This window comes from Saccoglossus kowalevskii, chromosome 9 (genome assembly GCF_978046115.1).
Source record: "Saccoglossus kowalevskii chromosome 9, keSacKowa6.1, whole genome shotgun sequence".
Lineage (NCBI taxonomy): Eukaryota > Metazoa > Hemichordata > Enteropneusta > Harrimaniidae > Saccoglossus > Saccoglossus kowalevskii.
The window spans coordinates 13,156,603-13,183,144 of NC_140649.1; the positions used below are offsets into that span (position 1 = coordinate 13,156,603).

Below are 26,542 nucleotides of genomic sequence, written 5' to 3' on the forward strand. Positions count from 1 at the left end.
CATGGTCCTTCAGTCTTCGCCTTGAGGAAAATAACAATAATTATACAAACCGTAAACACATTGCGAAGACTCAATAATCGGGCAACAAAACTCAGACAACCATGTCGTACTTGTGATGAAATACATTTTGTATTTCACGTCAGAATAATGTTTAAAATCAAATATTCAATCTAAGCCAAATCGAAGTCAAAGGGTCAGATTGCGTGCATATAATTATAGGTAGTTAAAACGAAAAGTATTTGAATTTGTGTCGGCTGTTCAACATATATAAAAACCAGTAAGACAATTATAAGACCATGTGAACCTCGGAAATTTTCTGCGAGCTAGCGGGCGGTGATATTTCGGGGTTTTCGCGATCGAAAATAAAGCGGAAATTGTCTAGTCGAATTCAACAAGCGGTCACAAAAACGAGCGAAAAAAGGCGAAGTCATTGCTCTTGTTCGCACAACGGTTACTAAAAAAGAAACCGTCACGGTGTTCGCACGCTTGCTACTACGTGCCACCGGCTATCAGTTTTACAGTGAACAGTAATCAAAACAAACTTGAAAATACCTTGTGCACACGGCTTAAACCATTTTCTTTATTTGGAATAACTCCGCCTCCACATCATATTAGTAATATGCAAATCACTACGTCACTTTCGCGAGAAGTCATCACGTTGTCGGTTGACACACGGTAGGGCTGTTCTGAGATTTCAAAACATATTTCATCCTGTATTTAACGCGTATAACATTTAGCCCAGACATTAAAAGGCATTATTTAGTAGCTGGTCGCTAGGCAGACATGTTTCAATAATTATAACTCCATAATTTTCAAAATTTTTAGGCCTAGTTTGAGATTCATTGACCTTGGACGTTTTTTGTGTTTATCTTGAAATTGATTTCTACGCAGTTCTACAGATTCAGTACGCAATTTCTAACAAACGAAAGGTCAGATCGTCGCAATTTTTGGTCAACTTTACCGCTATATAGAGTACTGGAGGAATGTTCCTGGATTTTTTTTTGTCTGCCTTCGTTTTGATTTTTTGCTTATTTTTATATAGAGACATGTTGTTTTTACTCAGGTATTAACGTCGAAACATTTGAAATAAGGCTACATAAAAACAAATTATAGTTGCAAAAAAACGAAGAACATTGTATATGAAGCATCCTTCTATAATATTTACATAAAAAAATATATTCAGTCGTGCTGCAAATTAATTATTAATTGCGTCATTAACCGTTTTACTCCATTTTCGGGTATTCTTGTGATCACGTGACTTGGTATTTGCATAATTTAAAAAAAATTGCCATATTTTCAAAGTTTGAAACAAGATCTTTATTATGGTATATAACATGTATGGGTAAAATGTATGTGTCAATCTGTAAATTGAGGCCACAAAAATGAACCAGCGAACATATGCTAACCCCTTAAGATAAGAAATTAGCCTATGCGATCGATAGGCCTATAGGTCGAAGACACGGGACCTTGCGATTCGGACGATTCCCTTTTATTAAATAACACGCTCAGCTTGCCTCGTTCTGAACATAGTCTATAACCGTTCTTACACGTACAATGAAACACTGTTGCACAGATAAATAAATAACCTGGATCGTTGCTTAGGAACACCCTGTCTACGTACATGATATAGCTGTTGATTTCTAGAAAGGCTGGTTGCTATTTTTTAAAGGGGAAACATGGCTGTAATAACTAGTCGAAAGGCGACTTTACTGCTGTTTCTATTGCTTCAGATGATCGACAAAAGTGACGCAACAGGTGAGAAAGATTTTTTTTTGTCTTTGTTGTTTTCGCTAACATTCAGCATATCAACAGTACTGTAATATAGTCAACTGTGCAGCATCGGCACAGACAACATCTTCACCCAGGCTACTAGTATTTGTACGTCTTTTGGTTAATTATTATATGACAATGTTGTGAAGTTTACTTCACCTACGATTTTATTTGTTGACTAACTAACCCAATGGTTGGTTATAATATATTGAAGATAATATTTGGTAATCGTAGTCCTAAATAACTATTAAAAATAGCTAAAAAAGACGTTTCGAGCAATGGCTCTTTATCGATAGCATAGAAGCAAGTGTGATAACGTACAGGTAGAACATAGGAACGTAAGAACGCGCATGAACTATAAGTTAGAATCACAAAAAATTCCACAATAGAACAAATAACGCGCCCTAGGTAGTGAGCTCAACAAATGAGTTGAACTGTTTGTTAATACCATGGGGTTCTTTAGTTCCAAGGCGGAATATAGTTTCCTCCTCGACACGCCTGAGCTGATTTTCGTTGCCATTGACAACACATACACCAGAAATAGACATATCTGTAATATTATGTCCACTAGAATTAAAATGAAGTGAAACCGGATAATAACGATTTTTCTGTCTAGTTTGCCGTAGATGCTCAGCAAACCGATCACCCAGTCGACGAACTGTAGAACCAATATAAAGTTTCCCGCATCTAATACATGAAATGCAATATACAACATTCATAGTGATACAACTGAACGGATATTTGACCTCAACATCTCCCTTGGGACCAAATATACGATTAGAAAAAGACGTTTCGAAAACAAAAAATATGATGCATACGAATCGTCCGAATTTCGTATATTTGGTTTTTCGTTTTTGCCGTTCTTGTTTTTAGCTATTTTTAATAGTTATTTAGGACTACGATTACCAAATATTATCTTCAATATATCATACTTATCAGTCCGAGCAGCGTTTATTTATTTATAAACTACTATTCCAATGGTTGGTTAGTCTTCCGTATGTACTCAGACATAATTTTTACCAAACTACTTATTGGTATGACGTGTTGGCAGGATGTGCTTTGAATAGACGCAACTCGTATATCTAACTGATGTTTTTTTCTGAGTTGTGAGAGATGAATGCTAAGAAGTCCGTGGACTTTTGTCTACACTTTGTGCATTTTAATTACAAAAAAAGTTATTTCGATATCACTCGCATTGTGGACAGAAACTCACCTGGAGTTTTTACGTAGTGGGATCGTTGTTATTGGCGACGGTTGTTTATGTGTTTCGCTTTAGTCTAGACTAGAATTCAATGCAATTTAGATCTAGGGAACTGCTTTGTAATATCTGACAAAACATTAGTGTTGTCAATGCTACTATATCAATATACGATTATGTTCACAATGCATGACCATTGACTGGGTTCGCATTGGTGGGTTGTAGAACGTCTGACAGAGTACAACTGTCTGACTCGTTTTTCAATCTCTGTCCCTCACATATATAGTTGCCGTTCTTGTTATACTGCCCTCAACTGCATATGTTATTACACTCTCCACGCAAGATGGCGCTTCTTCAAATCACCTCTGCCACAGCTTGATATGTGGCAAATCATAGCGTGAAAAGTCATGTGTGTTCGAGGTGTTTAGCCTGCCTGCGCTAAAAATTCTGGAACATAGAGTAATGTTATTATATACATGCTCACTGACTTAAAACAAACTTTGCAACGATGAATAGCACCAGCTCATCTTTTGGCCTGGTGATTAACAGAGAGTTTTATGTCAATACCCACTAAACCGAACTTGCGTAGCGCTCGGTGGTTCGTCTTAATTCAGACCCAACTCGTTCGTAATCACGAGTCAGAGATGTTTTCGCGAGTGTAACATTCAACATGACTGCTGATATATGGATATACATCTGACGATCAACGAGAAAATGATGTACGACTCATCGCATGATACAAATTTGCAATTAAACATGGGACATAGCCGTATTTTTACTATCGAAGACCACATTGCAATGCCTTTTAAATTGCCACGTCATTTGACTTCGACTATACAAGACACAGATACGTCTTGCCGCACGGAGCTTTCGTCTTTCTTAACCCACTCAAGTCTTGGCTGTACAAAGTTCTTTTATTCGTCCGTCGCCTTGTGAAAGCTGGATTTAGCGAAACCGTCTGATGATGACCAGTGACCGCGTTTACTCAAAAACATGCGTATATTATCCATAAAAATCACAAAGTGCGTACTCTGTAGGCAAGAATACAACAACAAAAATTTACCTTTTTAATGTGACAGGCGTCACTGTTCTCTCACTAACCGTCGAACTAAAACGGTGCCATACCAACACCGATTCAACAAACGCCGAGTGTACAAATTTATTAACACAGTGACTAACATGCATTCCTACTCACACTGAGAAATCAACAACTTTTTTCACTGCGTTTTTAGTTCCCGTTCGGGAGGTAGTCCGAAACTGGAAGTACTATGCGTGCGAGGTCATATTTCAGACATACTTTGGTGGATTCTTTTCAAATTTAGTACACATACATGTCATGAAGGTATATATATGCACGTGAATTTGTTTTGTGATTAGATCAATTTTGACCGTTTGGCAGCTATTTTAGATCCCAAAATGTGCAGATTCTGATTAAAATGGACTAGAAATTACATGCATCTAATACAAAGTTGTTTTAATGTTGTTAAATTAATGTCAATAAAGTTGTATTATTATATTGTTTTGTCAGAATGTTACCTTTATTTGTATTGTGTTTGATATCCTGATTTGAAAATGATTGCAATAAAGATTATCAATATTTTTACCACGTACTTGGACCCTGCCTTTCCCCTACATTGTCTTATCGTTCAGGCAAAGTCACACATTGTGTTCAAATGTTGCATCTTGGAAGACGATTCGCTTAAGTGAGATAAATGTTAACACACCTCATGTTCGGATTCATGTTTATGAATGCCTGTTGTCGCTTCTCGATAATTAAGACTGAATAGTCTGAAGATCACTAAATTATTTGGTAAGTACAGTGGAGTAATTTGTTTTTTTATCTACTAAGTGCGGGTTTTTATGTTATTTAATTAATGCAAGCTGCAATAATATTTTTGCCTGTTCGTTTATCATTCAAGCTCCTTCAAGCCAGTTATCTATTTCAATTTGTGTTGGCTAAAAAAATATTGTCTTGCGTTTAACTGAAATATAATAACTATTAAGATCGGGGCTAACTAATGGACAATGCCTCTTCTCACTGCCCTACGCAAGCACTCACGGTTGTTTTGTATTCGATCGTCACAAATAGCAACCATGCATTGAAACATTACTGTTTTTGGACGTATTCAAGATAATCGTTCTGGTTCGATTATTACAATAAAAAATCATTGGCACAACAGTATCATGTGATTACGATTTTGAGTGCTGTTACGAGAGAAAACTGAATATATGAGGATCGAGGTTCGCCCGCCATTTTGAGAGATTAGCCAGAGTGTTACGTTATCAGTAGTATAGAATGTCATTTGTAAACGAAATATAGCCTCGAGATAACAACTAAAAGTCATATAAACGGTAAAATAGAAGTGTATGACGATTTATCCCAGTCTTTTTATTGTGAAGACACTAAAAGTTAATTTTTGCTATCCACCTCCAAAATGACTGCAGAGTCGGGGGATCGTCGGTCCTGTCATGATACTAAGCCCCACATACAGTCCGTGAACGCTGGACTAAAATATAAAATCATATATTTGTAAGTAACGATATATGAAATTTCGGGAATTGTATCGTTGCGGATCTACGAACTTCAGGTAATTTGTTCGATACCCGTAGCCGGTGGTCAATGGACTGCACCGTCTATCTATTAGTGCAATTGTATTTGATCACTGGCGCTCTCGTTTGTATCTTTTACCAGTTATTGTTTACAAAAATAATATTTTTTTAAATGACGTGAACTAGCTACGTTAATATCGTGACGATCTTTCATACTTTCACACGATCTTTCACACAGCCCCATCTACGTCCAAGGTCACTTGTTTTAATTCATTTGTTTAAATGTGCGTTTGAAAGAACCAAATTATTATTTTTGCAAGGTTTCGGTGGATGTGACATGTATATTGTTTGTGTGTAAATTATTTTTTTGTATTTTTTTTTCACAGGATCTGGATTTGAAAGACAATTTTGATAGCTTATATCATGCAACAATACCTCATAGTTCTGCAATATACACAAATCTATTACTGAGAAGATTTGCTGACTTCAATTAAAAATCTTTATTTATGACACTTTTATTTTATCAAAAAAATCTGAATATAGAACTATGTATTTAGACTTGTACACAAAATGAAGTTTGTAATAAAAACACGTAACCACTTTTTTCTGTGTGGATTCATGCAACTTTATTTGTACAATAAGAGGATGATTCTGTTGCTAAGTGATGATATAGAAGGCAGTGCTGGTCCCACTTCAAACTGTGAAATAACAGGTCATGATAAATTAGTGATTGCAGGTTGCGATCATTAAGGTTCACTGTAATATGTAGGTATCACTTCTGGAGTCAGTACACGTTTGACAAACAGTCAAACCTAGGCATAATTAATGATTATGGATACTGCTATGGGACATATTGTATTTAAAACTTATCTTAACATGTCATTCCAGTATGTATTTACAGGTTGCTTGCTGATTTAAATAGCTGCATTTCATTCGAACCAAATAATTCTGGGTGCTTTTCTGAAGTTCACTTTGATCTTGTCACTGCGTTTTAGACATTGGACATTGCATTGAACAATGTTTTGAAAGTACTTGTACTTAATCAGTGCACTGTAAACCATTTTTTTTTTTTTTCTTTTTTATTTGTCATACTCAGTATGTACACTGTTTTGGTATTTTACCATATATTTCTTGATTATTGTCAAGACCAAATTTGGTACATGGGGATTAATTTGAACGGGAACTGTGTCATTTTCAATGACTTGTTAAGCAATATATTTAGCTAATTGGAACCCATAATTTTGACGCAGTTACTGATAACAACGTGTGAATACAGCACATTGTAACTTTTTTGTTGTAGTTCCGCCCACTAGACAACAACATAAAAGCCTATTTTTTCGTAGTTTTCAAGTTCCGCGCCCACGAAGAGACAAGACAATGCAAGGACTTATATGGTGTCTTAAATACTCGAGAAACTGACGGCAATAATGTCAAAGTCTACAGTCTCTAATCTACAGACTAAAAGAAACAAAAATGACTCAGATTTTTCTGAATTACCGTCAATCCCCGGGTCCGCGACAGACTCTCAACACACTCACCCAATCTCACGAATATTACAGTAGAAGACTGAGAGTGTCCACTGCAGCGAGAAAGCCAAGTTTGTTCGAGAGAAAACTTATCAGTTAGTTCGCGAAGCGGGATAGCTAGGTCTGAAAAAACTCGAACCAGAAACTAAAACTGTCATGTTCTGCCGACTGTGAAAGAAACGAGAAGAATATAATGCTTTAACAAAAGAATGTGGGGATTTGCAGAATTAGACATTGTATTGATGCATGGACAGTCCCGGACACAGCAGAGCTGTAATTAACAATAATCCGACACAACACGAAAAGGTGTTTTTAGAACGGTGCATTTGTATTTGAATTGAATATACCGAATGATGTTTATGAAGGTGAACATGGCTGCCAATCATTTAATTCTGAAGTTACTGCAATTTTAACACACCATCCGAATATAACATAAATGCAAAAGGCTGTTGCCGGACAATAAACTAGGATGTCAAAAATACGCAGAAAGTTCCTTCATCGAATAACATGTGGACTGTTAATGTGAAAATTTATAAGAAATTAATTGTTCGTTTCTGAGTGTTGAATGAGGACGGGAAAGCTATTTTTGGCGGTAAATATACTGTTCAAAGTGATGTGAACTGTGTTACGAAATCTGTATACTCGGCGTTTGTTGAATCAGCATTGGCATGACACCGTTTTAGTTCGACGTCAACGAATAATGCTATGAAAGGGTTAGTGAGAGTACAGTGACGCCTTGTGTCACATCAAGAATACTAAACTTTTTTGTTGTTGTTTTCTTGCCTACATATTAGTAGTTTGTACGGTTTATAATTGTGGTACAATGTGATTTTGACGTGTAATATACGCATGTTTTTGCGTAAACGCGGTCACTGACAGTTGCACTTCAGACTTTCTATCTTTGATATTTAACGCCGACAGCAACAACCTCATAACCACGCAGTTTTTAAATACCACGACGTCACATAGTTATTTATTGTGTCGATCGCTAAGTGGCCACACGGATACCTGTCCAAATTTGCTGAGGGCGACTTCTGGGTTACATAACACGACCAACTTTCTGTTTGCTCATTTAGAGTAGATGCAAATTGTCACATGTGTGTTGTAATCACCATAGATGGGTTATATGGTATTCAGCATTAAAGTTCCGCCAGTAAAAATCGCTGTGACGGAAATGATTGTATTGATTATGTCAAAGGGAATTAACGCCTGTATAGCCCAGTATTACTATTTACTACGCATGTGTATCTGTTACGAAGCTAATGACAGGCACATTAGACCACAAGGTAAGCCGCCACGTGCCTTGATTTACAGTTCTCTGTTGGCAATATGTGTTGATATATGTCATCTTCGGTGGTCGTCTAGTTACTAAATGGCATATATAACATAGTGTTTCTAGTTCGAGACAGTATAATTTCTTTTACCTCATTTTGGTGAGTACTGCTGTATTGAGTTGGGTGTGTTATGTCCTATCAATACACATTTTAAACACTCGGTGGTTTATTTAAAACAAAATATTTGTGTGTTTACAGTGTGCTTAATTTTCCACAAAGTGTTTTAATTACTTTAAAAATAAATACCATTCCGGTATTACTACTGTTTTGATTGCAAATATGTGTGTTTTATAATATATTAAAGGTGTTTTTAATTTGAGCTGCGTTTAATTGAACAACCTGAAAGTGCTCCCAAGATTTATGGTGCAAGCAGACGCACAATCAGTATACAAGTATGCAAAACTAAGTGGTCGACCAATCAACATTAGTTATTTTTGTAATAACAAATATGCGAGAATGAGATATTTTTATTTGAGGATAACGTAAAATATTTTCAATTTCAGAATACTTAGAAGATAACTGTGGTGAAAGTATTGTGAGCTATGGCGGTCGCCTTGAATCACAGAGATATGCCACTTACCGAAATAATTTTGCGTGTGACGTAATTCTGGAAGCACCAAGTGTAGAACACCAACTAATAATCCTGGTAAGACTAATTCTAGACTGTATGTGTTCTTTTATATGTACACATGACCTAACCCCCACAAATTTATATTTAATTCATGAATTTGTCAAAATCCTTCAAACCAGACATAGTAACAATCTGTGTTATGGTTTCATTCATTGCGACTAGTTGTATAGCATAGTAGAATCCATAATTTGGCATAATATATTCAAATGCATTAATTGTAGAAGGTTACGATGGGAAATGTGGCAACCGCGTGCAATTTCGTGGTGTGTTAATCCGACACATTTGCTGTTACGATGACATTGGTACGGCAGAGACATCTGCAAATTCTTTGAGCTTTGAACAAGATAGTATAACTGGTATAAAAAGTGAACATACAATAGGAAGATTTTCTGAAATAAAGTACACTTTCTAGAGTGATGATCAATAGGCGCGACGTCACCGCATGACGGCCCTGCACGGAAGAAAGTAAGTATTGAACGAACGTACTGCCCCAAATAAATTTCCACGACTGTTTACTTCCAGTGAAGCTGAACATAGTCATTTATACAGATGTTTGCTTTTGTTATTAGTATGACTACATAGATTTGGAATACTTTGATGATACAACTTGTGTTGACTATATTGAAATTCGTGATGGTGACAGTGATTTATCAAACTTGTTATTGAGGGCTTGTACAACAGATATAATTGAAGGGTACTATCACGAGTCAACATCGGACAAAGTAATGGTACGAATAGTTACTGATGAAACCACCACTTCAAAGGGATTTTCGTTAACCTTTACTGCAGTTAAATGTAAGTATTGTTTTGACTCATCAGCATGAATAATATACTACTGTAGATTAGGTCGGAGAAGAATCTTTCAAAATAATGAAATTTCTCACGGTGCATGGTATAGGGAGAAATTATTGTTTTGTTGTCACCTGGGTCCTGCTTTTATATGAAGGAGCATGCAAAACTGATGTAGGACAATGTTCACCCTTTTTCACTTGAACGGTTCTTTGGTAATTTACCGTATTACTTGTGCTAATACTCGGAAACGTTGTGAAATTGTTATGAGCCATCAAACATTGTATTCACATAGTTTTACATATTATCATAATTAGTTTTGATATTTGCAATATGTTTATGTATTCAGTTAATAATTCAGAATGCACCAACGAGGGAATGTTTGAATGTGGTAATGACTATTGTATCAGCAATGATCTTACTTGTGATGGTATCGACAACTGTGCGAACAACCAGGACGAAATAGTTAACAATCAACCCTGTCCAGTCGTTGGTCCTAATACAAATAAGCCTGATCGTCACAAGGACAATACCAAAGGTAAGACACGATCTATTCATATGCTGTAATATTTACGTCGACAAAATTTGTTTTTTCATTAAAACAGGGGGTAAACATTGCAACTGAAACAGTGTCGTCTGTACATCGTTATGTTCTATCAATAAACTCTTTAATTACATTTGTATCCCTGCAAACATTTGGTAGTTTATTTTGAGAAAGAATACATTTGGGTGTTTACCAAGTGCCTAATTTCCCACAAAATGTGTTCGTTACTTCGAAAAACACATCTCCAAAATTACTACTGCTTTTTTCGAAAATACGAGTGTTTTATAATATGAGTTATTACGATAATACCGTAAAGTATGCACGAAGACAGTACAGCGGATGAAGTATCGACCGATGCGACGGAGTACTGTTTGAGTGCATACTTTACGGTATCCTCGTAATAACCTCATTATTATACATCTTTTCCTCCCAATGATACATCACGGGAATGCCGAAATCCTAAAATTTTAGAGCAGAATCAGCGAACTTCTTTGTGTGCAGCCAAATCCTTGTTGCTGCTATGTTTGTTTTTATTATTAGAGGACGCTTACGCGCGTAACCATTCCATATGTGGAATTTGCATTTCCTAATTTGGTAGGATGAAAATACCCTGTAAAATACCGCAATATCACGGCACGCTGTAACTTATGGTGGTACGGTGACAGATGTATAGTAATATACTGTAGGTGTTTTATTAAATATGTGAGAATGAGATATATTTAATTGATGATATCGTACAATGTTTTCAATTTCAGTATACTTAGAAGATAACTGTGGTGAAACTATTGTGGGCTATGGCGGTCGCCTTGAATCACAGAAATATGCTACTTACCGAAATGATTTCCAGTGTGACGTAATTCTGGAAGCACCAAGTGTAGAACACCAAATAATAATCCTGGTAAGACTAGTTCTAGACTGTATGTGTTCTTTTATAGGAATTCCCACTGTTTGTTTTTCATTCAATAGTTTTTGCGAAAGAATGACGGTATACATAACCATCACTAGTACACGTCTATAGATAATGATTACCTGCAACGGAGATGCTGAATTGTTCAAGTTACTGAAACGACCACGCCCATATTTCTGAAAGCACGCCAAAATTGTAACTCCATGTGAATAACTGTTAATTATTGTTCGAGTTAAAAAATTTGAAAGTTAAACAAACAAAAAATATATGTTGCCCGTACCTCGAAGTTTGGTTAACTGTTATTTAATGTTTGAGTGTAATGTAAGTGCAACATAAAACTCTATATGTATGTTGCTAGTAACTCGAAGTTCTGTTAACTGTTTATTGAACATCGGGTTACAATTTGGGCTTGGTTCCGCAAAACTGGGCGTGGTTCCAGAAATGTGGGCGTGGTAATTTCTGTAACTTGATGTTTTCGTAACTCGAATAAATCAGCATCTCCCTCAAATAACAAGCAGCCAGGGTAGCTCTATGGACATGTATGACCCCCCCACAAGTTTATATTTATTCCATGAAAAACCTACATATTCGTGCAATTTCGTTGTGTGACACTCGTGAGATATTTGTTGTTGTGTCATGATTTATATTTTCATGTATTTCGGAGACTTTCACGATTGACCCTGGATAATCCACACCTGCTCGTAACTTGTCATGATCAGGTTCATTCGTATGTTAGGGAATTAGTCAATGGAACAACTGGCTGATATAATGGTCGACTATGCAAGTTGGTTAAGTCAACAAGACGCCTATAAGTATATATGAGAGTTATGTCCCGACATCGAGGGCAATTAATCAGACATTATGGCGTGTTGAATACTTTGCGTGATTGGCTATATGTGTGGAGGCCACGCCTCGAGCTTTTAAACTTCTCTGTGAAGATTGGCTAACAGTTGGAAAGTGAATAAAGCTTATCTCAGTTAGTTGTAGCAAGCTCACCACGAGGCACACGTCTTAACGCGGTCTTGGGAGAGTTCCGATGTGACTCTGAGTTGAGAGGTTGAAACGATTCGATTCTCTGTGTGTCTTTGTTCGATAGAAAGGTGGAGAATCCCCGAACTTGGTACCTCTGACGTGAAGGTTTAATAACACTCAAATTAATCTTTCACATTACGATGACATTGGTATGACAGAGACATTTGCAAACGCTTTGAGATTTGAACGAGTATAACTGGTATAAACGTAAATATACAATAGAGCCAACATGCTGTGTTGATACTTGTGATGGTTAGGCTCGCGGCAACAACCAACAATTGATTAAGTTAGATGGCTTTCATCAAACAGAGCCAGAGGTGATGGTCGAATGACCAGTTTTGTTTTGGTGCAGAAGGAATGTCAGATAATAATCTTTTTAACCTCTTATTAGAGGCGTCTTCCATGACTATACAGTTTGTCTGAAATAAAGTACACCATCAATGGAGACAAGGAGTGGTGATCTATCGGCGTGGCGTATGTATTTGTTGTATAATTGAACAGTTGAATAGATGTATTGAACAAATGACCGTCCCAAATGTTTTCTACAGCAGTTTACTCCCAGTGAAGCTGCACATAGTCATTTATACGGATGTTTGTTTTTATTAGTATGACTACATAGATTTGGAATACTTTGATGATACAAGCTGTGTTGACTATATTGAGATTTATGATGGTGACAGTTATTATTCAAACTTGTTATTGAGGGCTTGCTCAAACGATATAATTGAAGGACACTACCACGAATCTACATCGGACAAAGTAATGGTACGAATGGTTACTGATGAAGCCGTCACTTCAAAGGGATTTTCGTTAACCTATACTGCAGTTATATGTGAGTATTGTTTTTTGTCTTCAATATACATAATACAGTACAGAAGATTAGGTCGAAAATTGATAAGAATACATCATGCCTTATTGGGGATTTCCCATTTGTTGTAATGCCAGTGCTTCTAAGTCAATGAATGCGTTTTGCGACTATAATTATATTTACGCAGTTTGAACTGACCTAGATTTAACAGGGACGCATAGTTCTGTGTTGTTGACAAAGTGCGAGTTTTCATTAAGTTCGAAACACTATGTTTCGTTTTTATTAGGAAATAATTGTTTTATTCAAAAAGACATCAGGGCATCCGATGTTTTACATCAACAAGGCAACATGACACAGCAAATATTTACGGCCCGTATTTTTGTTAAATCTTCGAGAAAGCGTTCATGAAGACAATATTATTAGTACCTGACTCGGGAAAAACACTTACACGTATTTGAGTTTCTGACCTACATTTTACAAGGATGCGCGGTTCCGTTTTGTTCTCTTGTTTATTTTTATACTGTGTGCGTTCCACTAGTTAGTTTTGTTGGAGGAGGGGGGGGTGATTTGTTTTTCTTTATATTATAGCAAATTTATATAACGCAAGTCTGCTGATGTTTTTCTTCAACAAAATGTGTTGAGCACTATCATTGAGGAAGGGGTATTTCGTCTCGCTTGGCTGATACCGCATACAGGTTTATTCATCCAAATAGTCAGCTGAAGTAACCCCTCGCTGTCCAGCTCTGTCGTTATCCCCTCTCTTTTACAAAATGTTACAAATACTCTATCCTAAAATTCTCTGAGGCGTGGCATGCATGTAAACATGCGATCAGCCAATCGTTGCAGTCGTTGGCATGATCACGTGATTACCAGCGAAGTGTCTCACGGTTAAAGCCTTGCGAAGTCGCCACTAGTAAATACAATAAGTAAAAACAATCTATTTATCAAATTCCTGAAATAAACATTTATAATCTCTATCCTAAACATGCAAGTTGTTGATTCTAAACAATAGTGAAATTTTGAAGTGATATGATATTTTTACAATCAGTCTATGCCTGCGAAAACCAGGCGCCATATTGAACTTTCAGCTTGTGAATATCCTTGTATAAATGTTCATATAGCGCGGAGCTCCTCGGAGCACCCCGGATCTTTTGATCACTTCTCTTTACTTTAGAGTAAAATTATTGAAAATAACGTACATTTGGTCTTATTGAAAAACATATAAATAGTGCCAAAAATTACGTTTTTATGTGTTGTTGGACCCGATAATGTAACAATTACCGATAATGTATAATTAACCGATAATGTAACACGTATTAACCGGTATTGTAGCAAAAAGTGATTACCGATAATGTAATAACATGTTTGCAAATAGGAACATCAATATTAACGACATGCCAACACCATGTGTGGGGCACCTAAAATGCGTTACGGTCTGCAATTGTCAATGTTTGACGAAACTGATCAATAATGCTGTTATCATTGATATGGATATAATATCGAATGCATTCGATAGTTTTGATGTCATGAATAGTCATGAGACGTATATGAGTAAAAAGCTGCCAGAAATATAGTCGCTTTGTAGTCCCAAGCGATTTTTAAAAATGTGCTTCAGGTAATCATCGAAAATCGTCGAAAAAAAGCGTAACTGTGATAATGCAGATATATATGTATATAAATATTCGTTGTTAATATGAAACAAATCATTGAATAAATTGTATATATTCAATACAGCATTGATATTCATGAACGGCCATAACGTTATGTCTGATATTACTCGGGCTATATATTGCTCCAAATGTGCACATGTATTCGATATTGTAGTCATATCTCGATGGGAGTTTGGGTTGATCCATCTGTCAATATTTGATGATATAGTCCATATAATTTGAAAGTTTTGTCAAGTCATATTTGAAAATAATTTGAAGATACGTTTGATATAATTGGCAGTGATATTTCGATCAACATCTAACCAAAGACGATATATTGTATACTACATTCTTTTCAAAATATGACAATATTTTCGATATAATATTGCACTTTTATTACTTGTGACAAAGCTTGTGTATGGTTGCAGTCAGTGTAATAGTAAAATGCCAAACCACGATGATTTTAATGAACGTCTACATTTACCTAAACGTCTGATCACAGTCAAACATGTGCTGAAACCGGCTTTATTGACGTTTTCTTGAAAGACTTGCAAAATAAGTAGTAACTCCTATGACCCCGATAAGTGAATGGCATGCGATACAAAGAAGCGACATGCATACCACGTGACACATTGCAGATCCATGTATAACACGTAACAGAAGATAAAGACATGCATATCAAGTGCATATCAAATATGAAACGCCCATCATTAACATTCAATAATGAAATAATTAATATTGAATAGTGAAATGGAATCTAATAAGCCAATAATACGACTAGTTGGCAAGACGTCATTTCTGGTATCTTGGTTATTCATCGTGAAACTACGATTTTGTTTAAACTGCCAAGTGCAAAATATAAATGCATAACAAATTCAAAACTAATAAATGCCATCCATTCGTTGTAATATATATATAAACTGTAGTAACAACATGTAAACGCACACAAAGTTCAAAATACGAAAGTTGCAACAGTTATTTCCAGAAAATATTCACAATGGCATACCAATCTGCAGCCCATTGAACAAGGCGTAATGTTATCAATGCGTACCACCACTTTTTAAATTCCAGTCAACAGTTCCCGCACACTCTCACTGAGATCACTATCTTTGCCCACCTTTTTTTATTAGTTTCTGAACTTATATTGTTGTCTCATTTTGACTGATGATACCCAATATCTGGCTTAATTGGTACCCAATATGCCCCGAAAGTCGTGCTTTGAAAAAGTCCATCAGTGAAGTGCATCGGTGACAGCAAGTTGCTTAAGAAGTAGAACAGCTTACAAACACTACTAATGTAACATAAACTATTTATATCTGCGTGCATTGCCAAAAAGCTTATTTCACCCCATATTTCCGCAGGTAATGCGTAATTATGCACAACATCAATATTAACCTCATTCTCAGAATCTATTTCCTGAACGCTGCCTTCTTCTCTCTCAGCATCTACTTCCAGTTCGATATCATCTTGTTTATCAGCACATGCCTCCTGTTCATTATGGCCCTGTTCGTCCGCGCATGCGTCCAGCTGGATGACATCATCCTCATCCATGTTACCATTCCGTTTATCAGTAGCTACTTCTGGTTCGTCATAGGCCTGTTTCTCGGCACGTACTTCTGATTCGTGACTCTGTGTCTCAACCTCTACGTATATATTCCCACCATCCTGTTTTTCAGCAGATACATTCATGATATAACCATTTTGTATATCGGTGCCTACTTCCGCAACATAATCATCTAGTTTCTCAGTGCGTCGCTGTCTTGTTCATCAGTGCCTACTTCCGTGTCATTCACTTCCAATTGTTCATTGTTGTTCTTAGGTCTGATTGGTATTTGATTTGATGTATTAAAAACTGATATTGTACGACTATGACTTATAACATCTCCTTGAATGCTGTAGTAGTGTTCCCCTTGATTCTCTGAATCATGTGCCAGCTATTGAGTTGGAATATTATCATCATATGTTTTATACGGTGGAATAAGTCTTGTTCCTCCAGGTCCAATTGACGAAAGTATTATGAATTGCACATTAAACATCTGGAAAACTAGTGATACAGAAAACTGACTATCGTCGTTGGGCTCCAGATCCACGATAAATCCATACCTGTTAATCCAATCTCCTCTACTCTGCGGAATATAGTATTTCTTCTTGTTTTCCACAAGACTAGAAACCATTTTTTGGCGTTTACGTTCAGCCGCTTAAGTCAAACTGGTGATGTCCTTTAAAGAATACCAATCAATTGTAATTAAGTCCTTGTCATTAAACATAATCTTGTATCTGGTGATATGTAGATTACTTGACAGAATCCGATCCTTCCTGATGTAGTTTTGCCTTGGCCTTTTTGGGGGATGACGCACACGCACCAAATCCTCTTCGTTTATTTCGTATACTGAGGGTGGTCGACGTCTTATCCCACTGGATACGATATGAGCATTATATTTCTCATTCGACTGAGATACTTTTGCAAACATGCATATACGTTTCTCAGTGAGTTTGTGCAGATCTTTCTTCCGAGCAAGTCCTTTTTTTCACATGTTTCAGATTTTTCATCAACGTTTGCAAACTTCCCTGAAATTCCTTCCCATTATCATTCTGCAAGGACCTCGGAGGGCCATGCTCTCTATATATGGTCTTTAAATGATCAGCAATTTCACCGCTCCTTTTGGAAGTTAAAGGATGCAACCACAAGTACCTACTGAACACGTCAATTAGTGACATGATGTATCTGTACTTCTGATTATCAAGCCAAAGCTCAACCGGATGCATATTAACCAGATCGATTTGGTGCCTTATCTGTATCCCACGGGCGGTTATGGGTTTAAAAACTGGCTTGTTTGTGAATCATGCTTTCAAGCGTGTATGAGTTCGTGATTGATTGTATTTGTTCCTCACTGATTCCATTGTAGGTTTGAGGAATATGATATTTTAGTTTCCTACTACCATATCCTTTTGTTTCATTAAACGATTTTTCTACACACGTTTTTATTTCACTTTCTCGTAGCTTGTTGTCATAGTAAATTACCATGGCGTAGACTGTATTTATTACGGCTTGCAAATAGGAAGCAGTTAGCTACATCACTGATTCAGTTAAGAAAATAAGAATAATATCTACTTGCACACTACTTGACTATTGTCTGGTGTTTTATATTTTGTAGACAGAATGGTGCTTACAATTATAAAATACGCTGGATGGGGCGGTATATTTGGAATAAAGTAATCCGCACAAGGGAAACTGTGACTATTACGGAAAAGTAGATTGGATAGAGTAAAGCCTCCCCCCAATTAAATAAGACAAAGATCAAGCTTTCAAAACTGAAGAAACAATGCTTGCAGTTTTCTTAATAGTCAGTCTATAAAGTAAATCTACTATGTCGTTTGTTTTAATCTTTCTTTCTAGTAAATATATATGCTTTGAAATGGATCCATTCAGAAATTAGAAACCTCATGTGAGGTTATCTGTAGTTTCATATATTTCTATTTTCATAAAATTTCTTTATTATATGAGGACAAAAATGTTTCAAGCATCAAAGCTATTCCACCAACTAGACAGTTAGTCAGCAGTACCCCCTCCCCCTGTTTCCAAATGTTCGGACCCGCCAGTGAGTTAAAAGAGAAATCAAGCCAGACAACATAATGCTCCTTGGGGAAGAGCTCTACAAATGTAGGAGAATGCAATTCACAGTTTTTGTATATCACTTTTCTTTCTCTAGATATTCGACCTATCATCAATATTATATAGTCCGCCGTCTTGAATCTCCGGCAAAGGATTACCACTGTTGTGAACAATTTAAAAAATGCTTTCGTCTATAACATTAGAAATACTGATGGGAATTTGTTCAACTTTTCGCTGAGCATAATAATGGATATTAGAATGTTACAAATACACATAAAGTGAAGATATTGCCACAAATGTAACAAAATAAAAATCATTATTTTAGTCGTTAAAACTAGATGACACTTTTCCCCTTTTTGTCGTCAGCAGGATATATATATATATCACCGATATAACCTACTCACATCGATAAATTGTATACAATATAAGATAATTTGAGTATTTGGTAGAAAAACACAAAAATGAATATTTTCAGTACTGTTGCCATGACAACTATTTTATATGTACCGGTATATGTATACCATGTACTAAACTTTCAGCCAATTTGAAGTTCAACTTTTGAAGTTGTAGATAAAATCATTTTCGCAATTTCTGACAACAGTGGATATGATGTCATGTTTTACCTATAATCGTTTGCTGAAGAACTAAGATGGCGGACTACCTATCTAGAGAATGAAAAGTGATATAAATAAACTGTAAATTGCTTGCTCTTACATTTGTCAAGCTATTTCATCTAGTAGTGTTATGTTGTTAGCCTTGACTTAACCTTTAAGTCTGGGATCTAAATTGAATAGTCTCAATGATACCAACATTTGAGAAACCCGTGCATAAGTTAATTGCTACATAGTTCGTCATGAAACACATTTATTTATTGTACAGCCAGAAGTGGGATTATTATAGCCAACAGATTTTGACACACATGTCACGACTCTACTCTACTCACAAAAGACGCGTGTCGTAAATGAATACGAATGGTCAGACGTTATGCATCGCACGGTTAGCCCCCCCCCCCCGCTACCTGTTTAGTAGTTCCTAAGAATGATTGTGCTGAGTGATATCTGCAAGCGAATTTAAATATGCTTAGTTGTCATGACAATGATGCCAGGGGGGACGTCATAAAAAGTAATTGCCGACACAGCCCAGGAGGCGAGGCAGACACAACAGTACGAAAGAAGACAGCAGTCAGAGCCAGGGAGGCGGTGTGTGTGAACGTGGAGAATAAATCCATCTCTACGTGGTGTGCATGTTACTCGCCTAGTCGACGGACGTTGTTTAGGGACAGTGGCAGACTAGACTCGTATACTACGTGCAATTCTACGAATTAATCTACAAGAAACCAGGCCTGGTTTCGAGCTAAAGGTATGTGTAGCAACGTTTCTACTATCGCCCGACAGAAGCCGGTAATTCTTGCACTCATTACACACATATTAGGCTAGGGATTATTGGCTGTGTTTTAAATATTATTTATGGTAATTATTTGTGTAATTTATTGGCGAAAGTATTGTATTTTTATTTTCGGGAGTGCTGGGATTGTAATAGCATTGTATTTTATAACAACCCGTTAGGTAGTGTCGTCGTTCTGTATGTATGTTGGGGAGCTTTCCCCGCCAAGAATCAGTCAGTTTTGCGGATGTTTATATGGGTTGCCTATGTGTGGTAATTTTTCTATGGTACAATGAATTCACGTTTCCCTGAGTACTAAGGATATCGTAAAATTGTTGTACAACTAAAACATACTTTGCGACATTACTGCGTATTTCATTGTGTACATGAGCCACCAACCCATCAGCTGGCTTATTTCGATATTATAATTTGAAAAGTGCTAAAGAACCCACATCACGACGTAAATGGCCGTGCCTGTTATCACAACTATGGTCGGACGCTAGCCTACCTCGTGACATTCATGTGGTATGAGGTGGACTATTAGAAACTCTGGGGTGATGGCAGAAAAACTATGATTTCTTTCCCTTCATTTAGATTTGTGCTATTTTTTTCCGTGTGTTTTCCTGTTCAAGCCCCGTGGTGTCTAACGGATAACCCTTAAAAGATTGAAATGAAATAAACCACTGTACACGATTTGGCATGATTACCAAGCAGTGGGATTTTTGCCGGCCAAGCTGATGGACTAATACAACCAAAATTGCCGTTTCAATGACTCTTGGCAGATTTGCATCCAGTTGTTACACCCATTTACCTCGATAGAATTTGACGATAGCTGACTTCTGTGTCGTTGTACAGTTTGATACTGGGACATCAAACGACCCATCTAAAAAGATTGGATTGTATATTAAGCTTCATCCGATAATGTCCTCTTTCCATATCCTATGGCCGCATGGATCAAACTAGTGAACTGAGAAAGTAAAGGCGGAAAATATTAACTGAACATTTTAACTTGGCAGTTGTATCAGTGTATACGAAGGTATTCTAAAGGGATTGAGGACCTACTATGTCACCCATACATTGAGAGAAAGTCATACATGTCGTACGCAGGCCCGAAATTGTCTGACCCGGAAGTGATATTTGTGGTTCATAATTGAGCGTTAACAGGTTCAGTTACTATCAACGGGCGCTCTCAATGTTTTGTCGTGACACAAGATTCATTTACAGGGATCCCATTCTCATCATTGTAATTGCCTAATTAACTCGGATTACTTCTTTTTTCTGAAAATTATATATTAAACCATTTTTGTATTACAGATGGCAACTTGCGAAACTTTTATTATATTTATTGTAAATGAGACGGGCGAGCCCACCAATTCATATTCCCCTGTGCCGCGAGGTAGGAACAGATTTAGGGCGAGCAGGCCATTCGTATTAGAAACAATGTACGCATTTTAGATTGGCATGCCACAATATTGACTTCCTGTTTCAATATTATAAGATAGACAAATCTAAATAATTGGGACCCTAAATTGAATTAAAACACATGGGATAACAGCTTTCTAATCGTTTCAACATTGTAATAAAAATTCCTATCATTAAATATACTTTTTCTATAGTTTTATTGTTGTTACTTTCATCACAAAAACAATAACATTCACAACTAAAATAAGAATTCTGGCTCAGAGTTGGTGTCATTTGGAACTGATCTTTGTTTGGGTGATGTGTCACTGGTACTATGATTTTAATGTTGAAAGATCGTTTATTGTACAAGGAGATACTTGGCTGAATTCCAAAACGAGGTTATTATATAACCAAAACTTGTACTCAAATAAACTAATCCACATGTATGAACATATAAATTTAGAAAATTTTTAATTGGTTAAGTTGAGCAAAGTAGTTGTCAGCTATATACTCTACACATTATTATGCATGCATGCTATAGACACATTCTACCGATGTTTGGTCGTAGATCACCAATTCCGTCAAGTGTATTTTCCATGTTGTTCACATGACTCAAAACAGTTTGTCGGGTTTATAAAAAGAGTGGTGGCGTTGTGTACATTGTTCGATAGGAATATGTGTTGACTACTCCCACACACACAATGTTCCAGTTATACCACTGCCTGTTCCCACATGTACACCGATGTGGAATGCTGGAGATATAGTAGTGGGTAGTCACATCATTAACACATAATATTTTGCCGTTTCACAAAACACATTTTACACCCACTCAAAATGATCCTCCATATTTTTTGGGGGATGCCACATAATTCTTAATGTCTTCATAGCAACCCCGAACACAACCTTTGAACATGAAGATTTGCAATCAATTTGTGTTTGATGGTATGTGTAAAAAACAGTAATTCCCACGTCGTTCTAGAAAAGGCGAACAATTTCAATGCAAATATACGTATTATTACATTATCGGTAATCATCTTGTTACGTTATCAGTTGGAAAAATAATCTATTACATTTTCAGTTATTTTGTGTTACATTATCGGTTGCCTTTTTTGTTACACTATCGGTTGCATGTTGTACATTATTGGTTTTTGTTACAATATCGGTTAATACGTGTTGCATTATCGGTTAATGATACATTATCGGTAATTGTTACATTATCGGGTTCAACAACACCCTGAAACGTAACATAATTTTAGGCACTATTTCTATGTTTTTCAATAAGATAAAACACTATCTGTTGCATTTTGTTACAATATCGGTTAATTCGTGTTACATTATCGGGAATTTATTACATTATCGGGTCCAACAGGTGTCCCAAGAGCAAATATATTACATTGTTTACGTACTGATGGGGGCCATCTTAAAATCCAAAATGTCGGTCATTCTTTCGTTCTGATCACGTGGGTCCTGCTTTTATATGACAGAACATAACAAAACTGATGTAGTAGCGAACTTGCTAAATGCATGGAACGAAACAAAATCCTGATTACCATTAATATGCAGGATGACATGATGAATATATAATTAGAGCGCGGCGCCACATTTTTTTGGGAGCGACAAAAGTATGTACGTTTATTGCAGCCATCACAAAAATGAATATGCAAATATTTCGTCCAATTCGATCAGCAAATCATGACAATATTATGAACGAAAGAAGGTCAAACGGTAGAAAAAATAGTGCCAATCATAGGACGTGTATCATTCCTTTCGTTTTGTTTCGCCCATGCATTTATCAAGTCAGCTAGTGGGACAATTTTCATACGTTTTTCCACTTTCTGAACGATTCTTTAATATTTAATATACTAATAAAAGGACCCATTGATGATCAACTTGTGCTAATCTCCGGAAGCCGCAGCCCAGCGTTGCGGAATTGTTACGAATAATCTAAAACATAATTTTACATATTATAATTGTTAGTTTTGATATTTGCAATATATTCATTTATTCAGTTAATAGTTCAGAATGCACCAACGAGGGAATGTTTGATTGTGGTAATAACTATTGTATCAGCAATGATCTCACTTGTGATGGTATCGATAACTGTGCGAACAACCAGGACGAAATAGTTAACAATGAATACTGTCCAGTCGTTGGTCCTGATACTGATAAGCCTGACCGTGACAGTGACGATGACTACGACAATGGTAAGTCACGATCCATTCATATGCTGTGACATTTACGTCAAGATTTGTTATTTGCAACAATTTGTGGTTTCTAACAATCTTTTTATTGTTTCATTCAAACAGCGGTAATCATAGCAACCGATGCAGCGACCACCGTGCTGATCAGCTTGATGGCAACGTGTTGGTTTGAGTGGTAACAAGCAACATTATTATCCTGTCTGACAAGATGGATAGGCGTGGCATATATGTAACCCAGAACACTGTTATTAGGACAAAACAACAATCCATATTAGTTGCAACGTCTTGTGTACAATGCTTACGAACAATCTATATTAGTAACACTGTCTTGTGACTACCACTTATGAAAAATCCAAGCTTGTCTAATTTATGAGAGTATATGTATACATATATTGTTTTAATTACATGTATACATATACTATCCCACAAGATTTTAGCTAATGTGTAATAGTTTTGATTTTCAATCAACATTTAATTTAATGCAATTGCACCCACAGTATACTATAACAAAAATACAATTTGTATTGAAGATGAGTTCACTTTTTGTGGTTGTGATGTGCATATTTACAGCGTTTATATATATATACATGTATAAGGTATTTTAATCATAGTTTTGATGGTGTCTGAATAATTTACCTACCTTTATTCTTATCAATACATTGCATGCTATTACACACAACTGTAACTGTATAAACTGATGAATCAAGACACAGACATACAGTAAATTTATTGGGCTTCTAAGCATTCAGAGCTTCAAGCCTTGTTGTTATCGTTCTGATTTCCATAATCATTGTGTTGATGCATACAGATGGGAATTAGTAAACCAGACTTCAAAATGGCGATCGGTACAATCGTTTAAGAGTTTCCTTGTTTTAAAATTCTGTATTGCTTCTCACTCAGCCAGTTTTTGTTAACACTACTAGTCAAACAAGTTGCACAATATTATGTACTATTTCAGCTCATTCATTTAGCAGCCCTCGAGAAGTTGATTAAAAGATCAAATTATGATGAATTGTGGGAATTTTTTTTATAGAATTGTAGCTAAAGTATGAGTAGATTATGTTGGCAGTTGCTTGACCTTCAGAAATCGGCCATTTTTCAAAGATGGACATCTTGTGATGCCTAATTTATTGAAAATGTGAACATACTTTTGTATAAATGTTGTTATTGAGATATGATGTAGAGTTCTTTGCAATATATTAGCGACTCTAATGAGGGAACATTACTGGCCACCCAGGAATCCAGTATGGTGGTCATTTTTCAATATAACTGCCTAATATGCAACATGTTGGTTTGAGTGGTAACAAGCAACATTATTATCCTGTCTGACAAGATGGATAGGCGTGGCATATATGTAACCCAGAACACTGTTATTAGGACAAAACAACAATCCATATTAGTTGCAACGTCTTGTGTACAATGCTTACGAACAATCTATATTAGTAACACTGTCTTGTGACTACCACTTATGAAAAATCCAAGCTTGTCTAATTTATGAGAGTATATGTATACATATATTGTTTTAATTACATGTATACATATACTATCCCACAAGATTTTAGCTAATGTGTAATAGTTTGATTTTCAATCAACATTTAATTTAATGCAATTGCACCCACAGTATACTATAACAAAAATACAATTTGTATTGAAGATGAGTTCACTTTTTGTGGTTGTGATGTGCATATTTACAGCGTTTATATATATATATAAGGTATTTTAATCATAGTTTTGATGGTGTCTGAATAATTTACCTACCTTTATTCTTATCAATACATTGCATGCTATTACACACAACTGTAACTGTATAAACTGATGAATCAAGACACAGACATACAGTAAATTTATTGGGCTTCTAAGCATTCAGAGCTTCAAGCCTTGTTGTTATCGTTCTGATTTCCATAATCATTGTGTTGATGCATACAGATGGGAATTAGTAAACCAGACTTCAAAATGGCGATCGGTACAATCGTTTAAGAGTTTCCTTGTTTTAAAATTCTGTATTGCTTCTCACTCAGCCAGTTTTTGTTAACACTACTAGTCAAACAAGTTGCACAATATTATGTACTATTTCAGCTCATTCATTTAGCAGCCCTCGAGAAGTTGATTAAAAGATCAAATTATGATGAATTGTGGGAATTTTTTTATAGAATTGTAGCTAAAGTATGAGTAGATTATGTTGGCAGTTGCTTGACCTTCAGAAATCGGCCATTTTTCAAAGATGGACATCTTGTGATGCCTAATTTATTGAAAATGTGAACATACTTTTGTATAAATGTTGTTATTGAGATATGATGTAGAGTTCTTTGCAATATATTAGCGACTCTAATGAGGGAACATTACTGGCCACCCAGGAATCCAGTATGGTGGTCATTTTTCAATATAACTGCCTAATATGCAACATATTCCGCATTATTACTACATTTTTGTCCATACAATTCAATTTATAATAATTTATTATATACGCATCCGTAGTGACTAATAATAATATTACTTCTGTTATTGCGCCTTCGCCGATCTCAAATCCAGTTGAACTTCACAATTCATGCGAAGCAAAATAGCTCCTTATCATGGCTTATGCGATGGTTGTGCGCCCTCTGTAAATTGTGTATGTTTGTCTATGGAATTAACACTTTAGCGACTATTGACATTTTGTGAAGTGGCCTTGGACCTTCCATGGATAATGTATGGGTTTAACCCGCACCTTCGCTAATCCTACGAGCACGAAATATGTTTTGAGGTTAACCTGAATTTGAAATTTACTGGATTCCGGCAGAACAAGATCCCGGCGAACATTATCTCAGAAAACATGTGTTTAGATAATGTAATTTTTGAGTTACTGCCAACAAATTACAATATAACAGGATCGACGATGAACGTTGATGTACTGTGAAATACTTTATTTTAGCTGGAATTAAGTTTTGCTGAAAAGTGTTTTTGAGTGTTTTGCATGGATTTTTTTACTGATTTATGACGAGTTGAATGTGAAATATAGCAAAAAGGTATATTCGCGAAAATAAAGTATTTCACAGTAGATCTAAAAGGTCACTAATTCCAATCTTTATTTTAAAATACAAATAGTCCTATTGTGGCTTTATAAATCATATTATATAATATACAGCTAAAAAAATAGGTGGTTTAACAATTAACGGATTATGGTACGCTCACATTAAATGCCATTGTCTCCATGCGATGTACTGTCTGGG

General features: G+C 36.1%; 1 protein-coding gene across 1 annotated transcript; it reads left to right on the forward strand.

Moving 5' to 3' along the window:
• The first annotated feature begins 1,628 nt into the window (after window positions 1-1,628).
• Window positions 1,629-25,629, forward strand: LOC102809684 (low-density lipoprotein receptor-related protein 12-like). Its single transcript, XM_078010648.2, has 8 exons — window positions 1,629-1,755; window positions 8,882-9,024; window positions 9,579-9,804; window positions 10,148-10,336; window positions 11,098-11,240; window positions 12,888-13,113; window positions 23,145-23,339; window positions 23,442-25,629. The coding sequence occupies exons 1-8, from the start codon at window positions 1,677-1,679 to the stop codon at window positions 23,513-23,515; spliced, it is 1,275 nt and encodes a 424-aa protein (XP_077866774.2). The 5' UTR covers window positions 1,629-1,676; the 3' UTR covers window positions 23,516-25,629.
• Window positions 25,630-26,542: the final 913 nt, after the last annotated feature.

What these genes read in the sequence shown, in the direction of transcription:
- LOC102809684 (XM_078010648.2), top strand. Translation starts at nt 1,677, where the DNA reads ATGGCTGTAATAACTAGTCGAAAGGCGACTTTACTGCTGTTTCTATTG. An exon ending in AACCTTTACTGCAGTTAAAT is followed by an intron (nt 9,805 to 10,147) that starts GTAAGTATTGTT and finishes TTATGTATTCAG; the next exon opens with TTAATAATTCAGAATGCACC. An exon ending in TGACGATGACTACGACAATG is followed by an intron (nt 23,340 to 23,441) that starts GTAAGTCACGAT and finishes TCATTCAAACAG; the next exon opens with CGGTAATCATAGCAACCGAT.